General features: G+C 45.2%; 1 protein-coding gene across 1 annotated transcript; it reads right to left on the bottom strand.

Moving 5' to 3' along the window:
- Positions 1 to 422: 422 nt before the first annotated feature.
- Positions 423 to 8,808, bottom strand: LOC125945760 (uncharacterized). The gene is made up of 6 exons (XM_049668039.1): positions 8,316 to 8,808; positions 6,223 to 6,312; positions 5,955 to 6,098; positions 4,989 to 5,087; positions 3,711 to 4,178; positions 423 to 440 (listed from the first exon to the last, which is right to left on the bottom strand). Exons 2-6 carry the CDS (start codon positions 6,310 to 6,312, stop codon positions 423 to 425), a joined length of 819 nt encoding a protein of 272 aa, XP_049523996.1. The 5' UTR covers positions 8,316 to 8,808.
- Positions 8,809 to 12,729: the final 3,921 nt, after the last annotated feature.

The raw sequence follows: 12,729 nt of genomic DNA, 5'->3' as shown, positions 1-12,729 counted from the left end.
CCATCCTCAAGAGTATACTTAGCTCACGCTAATGCATTGAGAGCATTCATAGCATGCCCATGTCATCGCACAGTTTGCTCTAGTGAAAGGTAGGCCAGCTAACCTACCGTCATTGTCCATACTGTTTAGCTTGGTGCTGAACAGAACAATTGTTTAAGCAGAATTCGCATGCAGGTGATTCAAGCTACAGCATTCAGCAAGACAACAAGCATGTACTTGCGCAATTTACAATAAGGCATCATATTTCTCCCCTAAAAAAAGTTTGATGTCTGCATACAACGCTCTTGAACAATATATGCGCTTTACAAAGTCACTAAAAAACAAATGCCTTAACACAGAACTTGGGGTGAGGTGGGGGGAAGGTTCGTGGTTTGCACTCGTGAAGCGCTGGCTTCACGAGTGCAAAGGTGCGGGTCTGATTCTCAGATGTAGTTGCATTCCTGTGAGCGCAGAATGCAAATGCGGTTGTGTACTGGAGTTAAGATACATGCCGAGGAACCTCCAGGCAGTCAAAATTAATCCAGAGCCCGCCCTGCGTCTACTACAAACAAATACGTACCCTTCACCCGCCCGCCTCCACCTTATATTCCCTGAAGTTTACAGTACCCCCAACTGCCGGTGCTGTGGCACTCACCCGGCTATGCTTCCGCATATGCTGTGGGAGTGCCCAGCACAGTACACACATATTAACACCGCGACCCTCTCATCGAGGCTGCGTGAGGCTCTGCGGAGCTCCGCCCTCGACGACCAAATCGGGCGACCCAGCACGCCCGTGAGGTGGCGGCGAGGCAAGCCCTCGACGTCCCCTCATGGGAGGCTTAGGGCCGGTCATCATAAAGTGCTGGTTCTACAAGCAAAGTTTATTCCTCCTCCTTAACACAAAACCTGGTGGGACTGCCGAAGTTGATAGATAAAGGAATTGTGTGAGCCATCACGACCATAATTTAACCCTGAGGAAACTTGTGTAGCAGTTTTTCCTGTACTGCGAGTCACAGCAGCTAAATAATACAAGCCATGGTGGCTCAGTGGCAATAGTGCTTCATGAGGGCAAAGTTGCGGGTCTGATTCCCAGATGTAGTTGCATTTCTGTGAGTGCAGAATGCAAATGCGGTTGTGTACGTGAGTTTAGATACATGCCGAGGAACCTCCAGGCAGTCAAAATTAATCCAGAGCCCGCCGCTATGGCATCTCTTAGAGCCCATGTATTGTCTTGGAATTTTAACTTATTGCATGAGTCAGGTGTATTCTACCCACAGTGCTACTTGCCAATGACAGGTTAGAAAGGTTCATGCACCCTAACTATGCTTGTCAGTGTGCAGCCAAAGCAAATGACCAACATGAATGCGAGGTTTGTATTTCTCTACACAAGGCACCAGCTTGGTTCACCACGTCAATTGACTGCCATGGTGGCACAGCGCTTGTGGAACTATGCTGTCATGTTCACAATAATGCAACCATTCTAATTCAATAGTATGCCTTTTTGCGCTCTCAGTGATCTAAGCAGTGCCCTGCCTATGATATCACCAAGACCAGTCGGTCCTAAACAGTGGATGATTAAACAAAAAGAATATAATCAAGCAAAAGGGATCCTGCTCCTCTGCACAAGGTTGCAGGCACTATCCTCACCTTAGCGGCCACACATTGTTGTGGCAACATTAAAAAAGTCCAGTGTACTGTTCACCTGCCAAATCCAACAGCTCAAGTGGTCCGATTTACCCCTAGCCCTCCAATATATACAACATGATTGATAACCACTGTGTGGTGTTTGCCTGCGAAGCCCTTAAAACAACATGTAGGCCATGCGCTTTGATGTAAAAATTTCGAGTAGTTGTAAATAATAAGCCAATGATAGTACAAAATTTACAAGATTTTCTACATTTATTGGCCCTTGAACTGCGTCAGCTTTGTGTGCTTTTGCCTAATTTTTTCCTGATGGAGACGTTCCGTTGTCATCTTGGCAACGTAGCGCAGTCTCACATCTAGGTACTTATCTATGATTGCCCTCACAAGATGGATGAGTGGCATTCAAGCGGGTGATTTTCGAGCATGTGCTGATCTAACACTTTAAAGAAGTCCTTGCCGACAAAGGTTGTCATAGTGGCCATTGCAACTTTAGCTGCAAGCCTTTGGGATGGTAGTGGCGAGCACACCAGAGCCCTACGCAGCTCTTTCTCACATTGTCTGCAAATGTTCAGAACATCATTTGAAGCGTAGATCAGTCCACCTCTCGTTTTTCGACGAATCAGGGAATATGCAGGCATGGATGGAGGAGTTGACACCTTTAGTGCAGAAGCACACTGATCGCACTGGAGGTGAAGCAGTAAGCTGCGAACTACAAACCCGGCTATGTGCGCAACAATTGCATCTCCAAGCTCAGACACCCTGCCTGGGTCGGCAGAGTAGTCATGATCTTGTAAAATTGCTTCCGTGACTGGTTCACTGGCTGCAGGGCTTCTCTGAGGGGCAGTGAAGTTAATTACATCGATGGAGGATGGTTTTTCAGAGGAGCTTACAAAGAGAATCTCGATGTGTTCTAATGGCAAGCAATTTCCACCATCAATGTCCTTGACCTCATTGTGAACTATCAGACGCTTGAATGCTGCTGCAAACTGCTTTGCTGTTGGGTTGTCATTGCAGCGCCCAAACGATCTTATTGCAGCAAAAAATAGCTCAAGGTGGTCCTGGCTGAGCTTGGAGGTCGGAAGATATGCCAATAGGCCATTTTCTGTAACCAAGTGGTTGTATAGACGAATGGCATTGTCTAAGCAGACCACAAAGCCAATGAAGCCTGTCTTTCGGTTGGTCTCTATCATTAGTTTACAAGCTGCAGATTCCCTAAGTGAGCAAAAGTAGGCCTTCAGTTCTTCGACATACTCAGTGACACGAGTCACATTTTCAGGACACAGTGGCCTTTTCCAACCTTCTTGCCTTGGATGCCTTGAATTTAAAATGTCAAATGCGTTGTTGACATGTCTAATAAACTTTTCTGTTGGCAAGGAATTTGAAAATTTTGGGATTTTACGAGCTCTGCATTCACCAAGAGCATCTGCTACCGATTGACTAAACGTTTGAGCCGCCAATGAGACTTTCATGGGCTGGTTTTTCCAATTAACATGTGCCTGTCTAAGTTTGTTTGCCAAATGTAGGCCTTCTGTGTACTGAATTTCATGCAGCTCATCAATGTGTTTCCACAATATGAACTGTTTGTTCGTATCAACAATAGCCTTTTTATCACACAGGGTGTTCCGCAGCAGCTTCAACATGTGACAGGGATCCAACATGGCAAAGACAGGCTTTTTTGTCACTGGATGCGGAAAAGAAGCATCCAGCTCAGTCAGGTCCATCTTGCAGCCAAGGCTGCGCAGCATTGACAAACTTGCTGCAGCGCCATCGCATGTCAAACTCACAATGTGTGCACCTTTTTCGTGAGCGAAGCCAGCAGCTTGCAGCACCAAATTGCGCCTCTGCTCACCACCAAGGCCATCCACTAGAAAGTAGCCAATCGGCAGCTTCCATCTGCCATTGATTGCAACAAGCATTAAAACAAATGCATCTTTGGCAACTGGAAAGCTGTCATCATTGACATCAATGCCCATGTCAACATATCCATGGAACCTCTTTCCATCCCACTCCACATGTCTCCGAATGGCCATCTCATCCACAACCAGATTGCATAACGTGGAGTGGCCGTTTTGTGAATTTTGCTCTACCTTCATAGCCAATGCAGTCAGTGCCTCTTTTGAAAACCCAGCAGCCCCATCAATGGATTGGTACCATTTGCACAGAGTCTTTGGATGCGGAAGGCATGTGTCAAAAGTAGCTCGTACATATCGGTATGCTCTAGGTGAATAAAAATGCAACGTCAGTGCAAATGCCCTGAGCTCTGGCGAATAAGTGGGTGACACTGCTGCACCAGACTTACGTGTCAGTTGACGCATGAGCAAGTCTTTTTTTGCCCCACCAAGACTCTGCAGCGTGGCAACATCCTCATTTCCTAGAATGCGATTCTCAGACAAATCTTGAATGACATCTTGAAGATGAGCAACCTTATGTAAAAGCCGGCGACGGGATTGCTGCAGAGTCTTGATCTTTTTCTTGGTCGCAGTTTGCAGTTGCGAGTAACGCCTCACTTCGTGCCTCAGAAAGGCCTTTTCAGGTGTGTCTTCTGCTTGCTGTGGCTGCAAAATATCGCACGCACAGAAAACAGGTCCATGAGCAACCAACGTGACACAAATCATGTACCCAGAACAAGGTACTTAATTGTTGTGGCATACATTCTTATGCAAGCCATGAAGAATATAATGCTAAATTTTAGGTCATTACCTGGCTCACGACAATTTCCATTTACACTTTGTGAACTTAAAACTTTGAGGGCATAAAACTGCCATCCACACGAGCTTGCTAGTGCTACTTAATTTTGTTTGTTTGTTTATTTATTTATTTGCAAAATTCTGCAGGCCCATCTAGGCCCAGGCAGGAAAGGTAAAAGTACGAAACAACTAACACAGAAGAGGCCAATGTAGCATAGTTGAATGTGGGATGCTTCACAGCAACCTTTTAGTTTGAATGGGCAAAATATACTGATCTCATTCTACAAAAAAGACCAGTTTTGTCTGCCTGTATCACGGCTCCTCATGACTGATCGAACAAATAAAGAGCATAGAAAATTGTAAAAAAACCTGTTGGTCTTCTAGTTCATTGTGTCATTTGAATGGAAAAGAGAAATTGTAAGGAGATTATTCATCACCAATTGCAAACCCTGAGGAAACTCACACTGCTGTGGGCAAATATGAATATGTTTCAGCTTTTAATTACATGGTTGCCATGATCATAAATGTTAGTGTCCACGTGCAGTTCACTGAGTGACATTTGTTATGCTTCATTCAGTGATATTTATATATTATGCCATGAAAATAAATGCTACTTCACTTGAAGTTAGCTAAGGAAACAAGCGTGTAAAAATTGCAGTGGTCGAGTATTATCCTTACCATAGTATGCCTTGCTGTTCGAGGTGTCGCTGGGTTGTGCATAGGCAGCACAGCAGAAGCATCACCCTCGAGCGTGCTGGTAGGCCTTCGACTGGGAGACTGGACAAAATACATCAAGTGCAATGATGAAGACTGTTTACTGCAACATAGCTTGAAATTGCTGACTGTGCAAACAAAATACCAGATGCACAGTTGAAGCTAAAGCCTAGGACTAATAGAGAGACCATTGGATTGATTTAAAAATTAAGCACAATAATGACCACCAAGCAGGACATTGTTAGGGAGATCAGTAGCTGTGGCTATGTACTGTATTCCTTATCTGATGTCCCAAAAAATGATGTTGATCAAGCTTACCAGCACAGTTTGTATGTTATTAAGTTTACTATAGTAGTAAATGTTCGAGTCTAGCAAGGGTGTTACTTATGCGTGTAATGAGAGGTGAAGTATAATTCACAGGAGTGTTTTCCTTATGCCAATGTTTTCCTTATGCCAAAAAACAGTTTTTCATCTTGCTTTGCTTCAGGTTGTTTTATTTTCCTTATCTTGTACTTATCCTAGATCGACTAAATCGAGGTTATGATGTAGCATATATGGCTTTCACTCATTAGCACTTGCTTTTGCCAGTGTTTACAACAAAATTTGAACACACAACTCGTGCAGTATGCTTGTCACCTGTGTCAAAAAAGGGCTGTAATGTAGCTGATGATAGGTTAATCAGTTCTATCTTTCTATTCATTCAGAGCATTACTATTAGATATCTGAAAATCGGTCGAAAACATCTTACAAAAAACTGTGTGACAAACTCTCATGCATTTTTTTAAACTGCAATAATTACTTTAAAGGTGAAATCCAAAATATATATTACAGGGAAACACCAGATTATTGAAAGCAGAGCACAGCATGAATGAACCAAGGCATGCGCATGAAAAAAGCAAGCCCTGTGGTCATTACCACAATCAAACATACCAGGACATGTTGGATTTCGGAAGGCTCATCAGCAATGTCTGAATCAGCGAAGGACGAGCTAGCAGTTGTAGCAGCACCCTCTGCTAGCACATCTGACAAGCCCTCGGAGATGTCCATGGCTATTGTCACTTCAGAGAGACCTGCCTGAATAATAAGAAAAGCATACTTCACTTCAGGAATGGTGGGGGACATCTACCTCAGTCATGAAAAAGGCATGATCAAACTGAAAACATGCATTATGGCTGCATACAGCTGTGCATCAACTTACTGGCTCATCTTGATGCTGTGATATTCCCGTGGATGAAGCTGGTGCACTTGAAGGTTGCCTCATTGCTGTAGCATCGTCCTTTGCAAGCATCTGCAGTTAAAGAATAACTCACCATATACTTTTAAGATCCAACAATAACATTTGGTGTGGAATGAATTCAAACAACCTTTGCAGAGTCATGCAAAAGACCTCGCATGATCTGCGCAGGCAGACCCTACACACCACATCCCCTTGTGCAGAAAACTATGTTCAATCTAAGTGTGCTTGTAAAGTACACATACAACTACTTGACTCTCGGAGAAAATGAAGCTGTAGTAACTTTGAAGTGCATTGTTTCATACACACACACACACAAAATAAAACATAGACATAGTTGTAACACACACATAATGTAATGTAATGCCCCCTCTGTAATGCCTCCAGGCCTTCAGGGTACTAATTAAAGAATTAAAATAATGTTCATCCCCGTAATTTAAAGTACAACTGCGTAACTTCATCTCAACTGTCATTTGACTGTTTAAAATTTGTTGAACAACACCATATCTTCTGGAAAAAACTGTATTTAACCTCAACATGGGAAGTACAAGCTTGAGAGATTTCTTTATGAAAAAAAAATTCATGGCATGATTGAACTTTACACACACAAGCAGAGTTGCTACGTGCAGAATATTCTCTAGTTATTAACTATTGCAAAAGTTAATGTTGAAGACTAATCTTTTCTGGTTTCTTAAATTAATTATAGTTCTATTGCAATTTTAATTGTTTTCAGCTACAAGAAATACATACAAAATTCAGTGAATATTCTTTATAGCAGGAAATGCAATTGTTTGACAATAAATATTTCCACTTTGTGGGCTTTTTAGGAGCTAGTGTATGCTAGCTGATAAACATTTATTTCTCCTGAAAGTAATTTTAACACTTGTGGAATTTATGACAAAGTTTGAAAAAAATTGCCGACTTGTATTGCACCATTGATTACACAGTGTGGAGGCCCAAGTAAAAACACGGCATATAGAGCATTCTATAGTATGCTTTGTTGCAACCTATCTAGAAAGCTTTAAGGCAGTACTTTTTTTTAAATGAGAGTTTTTAATGACCTAGCATGGGGGGGCAATTTGGAATACAATGGAAGTTTGGAAAAAGTTTGCGCAATTCCTTATAAATATGAAGATGCGATCAATCAGCGATATTCCTGGTATTATATTTTACCATATTTTGAAATGCCTCTAGCCACAGTAATAAAATAAGTAAATATGAAAATTAGACTAATAAACTTTCTAGAAAACCGAAAGAGTCATAAAATTGATTGTAAGTGCATGACTTGAATCCCTTTATCATGTAAATGAGTTTCAATTTCAATTAATTTTATTTGCAAGTAATGTTAGAGATAAAATAAATCTAAACTTCTTGCGTGAGGCCCATCCAGCGGGCTGAGCAGATCGCGCCGGGATCTACGGGCTCCTGCAGCCGTCTAGCGTACCCTTTAAAAATTTTATGAATAAAGTTTTACCGAACCGAACCAAGACATAGAAACTTAGTATTGAGCAGACATGTAGTGTCACGTGCAACACAAACCTTGGTGGGGCCCGCGAGCGATGGTACTGCATTAGCCATCAAGTGACCGTGGCCTTTGGTACAGTTCGCAAAATCACCGTCGCTGAAGTGCTCCGAGCAAACAACGCTCCAATGTGATGGTGCCCACGCAGGTGAGCGGCACACTGCTAGGGCCCACTCTTCTCTCAGGTCACGCTGCCTTGGAAACCTAGTGCACAATTTCAGTGTCAATGATCATTACTCGATCTGCACCAACATTTCAACTGAACATGTTAAAGAGCAGTGCGACTGAATTGTTTGCACTTATATATATATAGCACAGAACGAACACTTCTATTTCCCTTTCTCGTGTTATCATCTATCGAGGGCAAATTTATTGTTTGCTTAAGTTTTACATCATAATGCACTTCTTTTTCGGACATCTCACTGTTTCATCAGTGAATTCATTCACACGAGCACGTATACATATATAGTCACTAGCGAATATTGCAGTTCCGTTTTTACAAATTAAAGAAAAAAAAAACGTTCATTGTGCTTACCTATGGAAGGACAGACCATCACGCCGATTTTCTGTTCGGTTAGGGCATCCTGGCACACAACACTTCATCACGCAGGTGCGCCTTGCTGACGGTAGTTCTCGCCGGTCTGCTGAGAGGCCGAAGACTATGAGCAGAACGACAGCGCGTTGAGTGGGACCGTCTACCTTAACTATGGGCCGGCACGGCGCTAAATATGTTCGGAGTCCCCGGCTCGCCAGTGCATCCTTGGGCACAATACGGGACGAATTTTCTTCCCGTGGGAAAGCAGTCGCTTCGGGCCTTGTACGCTCGCTTAATCGCCTACACATTTTTGCGGGGGCGAAAGGCATCATTGTTTCCCAAACGACGTCCCCAAACGCGACGTATCGCCGTCGGAAAGGCGGCTTGGTTGCCTTCACACGTTTGCAGGACGAAAGGTTTCCTCGTTTCCCTGGAACCGCCCCGAAACGCAACCAGTCGTCCTTGAGGTGGTCCTCCCGGGTTGTTGGGCGCAATGCCGACGCCTTCGTTCGCAACAGACTTGGCGCCTGTCTGCCAATTAAGCGGCCAGCTGCGTGGTGGTTCGGTGCGTTACAAAGACTCGACTGCCACACGGATCCCTTCATGAACTAACCTCGGCGCGCGTTTGCCGCGCCGAGTATATGCGCATATTCCGAAACCCCCGCAGCAGACGAAACCGAAGCCTCCGAAGCGAGCCGAGTAAAATCTACCGCTTGCCTATCACGTGAGGGCCTATTTCCCATCATCCCATTCCTCTAAATTTTTTATGACTAGGCTTCAAGATTGTCACGTGACGCTCCCTCCTAGTTTTTTTTCCTTCCTCCATGGCTGAGCCCGATCAAACTTACATGTCGGACGCGCCGCTTTTGCAGGCACCTTAACTAGATGGCGCCACCATACTGGCGGAGGCCATACCATAGTGGCGCTCGGGAGCGCATTGATTGCGCACCTCGTTTCAATCGCATATCGTCGTGTGCGCCTGCGGACGCTGCTTTGCAGGCATCTTACCGAGATGGCGCCACCATACTGGCGGAGGCTCGAGTCGTCTACCCGTGCGTTTGCCTTATTGTATTTTCCGCCTGTATAGCAAGCGCTTGCGTGGCTCAGTGGTAGAGTTTCTGGATAACACGCAGCGGGCGCGGGTTCGATCACGGCGGGAATCGGGTACTTGTTTTGCGTTTCCGGCGATAGCGGCTACGCGGCGGCATCAACGCGACCCGAAACGGCTATTGGAATGCGCCCATAACAGTTTACGCTGTCAGTGAGCTCGTGCAAGAGAAAATTAGATGCGAAAGTCAACGCTGGGTGCATAACATTCGCAAACGAGACAAAGGCGCCCCAAAAAGATTGTGGAACCATACAAAAGCACTCGTGGCTCCAAACTAAAAACTCGCAAACGGCAATAACGGATGAAGACCGTAGCACGTACAAAGGAGCCGATGTGCTGCGGTACATCACAGACGTTATTAGGTATCACTTCGGCACAAAAGAAATAGTAGTTCAGACAACAGATCCAGCAACAACAAAGAAGCCTGACATAAAAAATTAGCGTAGAAAGCTTGTATTGCAATAAGGCAGCAGAAATGTCGCTAATAAGACAGCAGCAGGACCCGATGAAATCCCTATACAGCTATTGAAAAACCTCGGTTCAAAGAGCAAGGCACTGCTGACTAGTGGCATAGATTAGTGATTAGACTGAAGAAAATTCCAGTTGGATGGCGCGAAAGCAAGGTGAACGTTACCTCATCTACCGGGGCAAAGGTAATTTGGATAAGACGAGCTCGTACAGGTCAGTTGCAGTCACATCGGTGAGATACAGAATTGCAATGGAAGCCATAAAATTAGACCTGTCGAAGTGGGTGCAGAAAAATGATGTGCTGGGTAAACTACAGAATGGGTTCAGGCCAGACAGACGCTTTCAGGATAATATGTTAATACTAACTCAGTGCATAGAGATTTCAATAGCTCATATAGACCTTTATTGATAGCATTTTTAGACATTAAAAGAGCCTACGACAACGTAGATAGGGAATTGTTATAGGATATTCTTAAGCACTAAGGCATAAAGGCATAGATGACGATTTCGTGCAGCTGCTGAGGGAGATACATAGAGAAAACCGAGTGCAAGTTGTATGGGAAGGTCGAAAAGCTAATGAAGAGGTGGGAATTCGCCCACGACTGAAGCAAATATGCCCTCTTTCTCCATTGTTCACGCTTTATGTTAATGACATAGAAAGATGACTGTAAAACAGCGAGTTGGGGTTTGACTTATTCATAGTGGACAAATGGTGCAAAAGAAGGTCCCTGGACTCATGTATGCGGACGACATAGTGCTACTAGCGGACAATACAAGAGATTTACAAACACTTGCGTATATCTGTGGCGACGCAGTGAGAAATCTAGGCCTACCCCGCAGGGGCGTCTGCGCAAGCAGGCGTTTGGTGTGTTGCGACACCACGGACCCGAGCACATGAGGGTTGGACCCTCCCGCGTGTAGCCGTGCGCGGCTGAGCCGTGTCTGGGGAAAGGGGGATCCTGGGGGTTGAGCCGATGCCGGGTGTTCGGACCTTTATGGCCCCCCGGCAGAGGCAACACACCCCTTTGGCCTCGGCTTCACATAGACGGCACCCCCGGACTGACCCACCCGGGGGAAATCGGTAGTTGCCTTTTCCTATCCTCCTCTTCAATCTTCGTCTTTTTCTCTCACTTTCAATCTTTCCTGTCTCCTTCTTACTTCTTATATTCTGATTTTCCAGGCAGCTAGGGTTAACCTTGTGTGAGATAGCCAACCTTGGTTATATCATATTTGGTTATAGTGGTTGTGTACAGCTGGCGTTGGCAGGTCTTGTTCATAACAACCCTGTCGCGTCCCCTTGTTGGGCTCCGCGGTGGGCGGCTGGCACCGCTGCCGAAGTCACTTTAATTTGTATGGCTTCCTCATACCCCAAACTCCCTGATCGCCCTCTCATAAAAAGAGGGCGCACCGATGAATCCTTCAACTTCTTCACAAAGGCCACCGAAATTTTTCCACGTTTCCACGTGATTCACTGTGAAAACACCGACAAAAAAGCGACAAACATTTCACCCTTCTTAGTGTCAAAATGTCTCACAGAGGTCATTGGAAGTGGCTACAAAGCCACCAAGATGGCAAGTGGTGACCTTCTGATTGAGGTAAAAGACAAAATGCAGTATGAGAAACTCACAAACCTGGTGGCATTTGGAGATAAAACCATATCTGTCAGCGCACACCGAACAATGAACACCGTCAAGGGTGTGGTTTCAGACAACGACCTCATGGATTTGACTGACGAAGAACTCCTGAATGGATGGAAAGAAGAAAACGTTATAAATGTGCAACGCATAAAAATCAGGCGCGACAACAAAGAACTACCAACCAAACACATAGTACTCACTTTTGGTTCTAGCACACTCCCAGATGCAATAGAAACAGGCTACCTTAAACTGCGTGTAAGACCTTACATTCCAAATCCACGACGTTGCTACAAGTGTCAGAGGTTTGGCCATGCTTCTCAACGCTGCCGAGGACAACTAACTTGTGCGAAATGCGCTGCAAAAGATCACTCTGCTGATGAATGTACTGCTGAGGCCCATTGCGCAAACTGCGATGGCAGCCACCCTGCATATTCCAGATCTTGCGCAGCCTGGAAGAAAGAAAAAGAGATAATTACGATCAAAGTCAAAGAGAATATCACTTTCCGGGAAGCACGACAGCGTCTTTCGCCTTCATTTTCAACGAAAACTTCTTTTGCCGAAGTGGTGCAACAGGGGGCAGCATCACGACGGACCCCGGCGGTCGCCCAAGGTACGCGCAGCGTACTGAGGCGACTGCCACCCGCCCCCATGGTGGGAGCAGCTAAGGCTGCCCTGCCCTTCTCGAAATCGGCCACACCAGAGGCCTCCACTAGCGCTGGCAGCAGCCATCGCAGCTCAGAGGCTAAGGAGGACCCATCGGCCTCCGGGCTGGTGAGGCCACAACCTTCGTCCCTCGAGGCGAAGGCTACACGACGTACACATCGCTCGTTAGAGCGAGTGTCCAGCGCTTCGGAAGAGGCTATGGACACTACTCCAAGCAAGGTGGTGCAGTCAGCACCTAAAGAGCAGCCAAATTCTTTGGACCGCTCTAGAAAAGACAGAACCAAAATCACAGGGCCGCAAACGGCTCTGTAGGCTAAAACACGTTCTTCTTCGTACACACAGCACCAATTTACCTTCACTATGGACACGCAAATTATGCAGTGGAACGTCAGAGGCCTTCTTAGGAACCTCGACGATATCCAAGAACTCCTTTACCAACACAATCCAAAAGTGCTGTGTGTACAGGAAACACACTTAAAATCAAAACATACAAACTTTCTCCGACAGTATGTTACGTTTCGTAAAGATCGCGATGATG

Source organism: Dermacentor silvarum, chromosome 5 (assembly GCF_013339745.2).
Source record: "Dermacentor silvarum isolate Dsil-2018 chromosome 5, BIME_Dsil_1.4, whole genome shotgun sequence".
NCBI classification, from domain to species: Eukaryota; Metazoa; Arthropoda; class Arachnida; order Ixodida; family Ixodidae; genus Dermacentor; species Dermacentor silvarum.
Note: the sequence above shows the minus strand (reverse complement) of the source record. Positions and strands in the feature narration are given on the sequence as shown.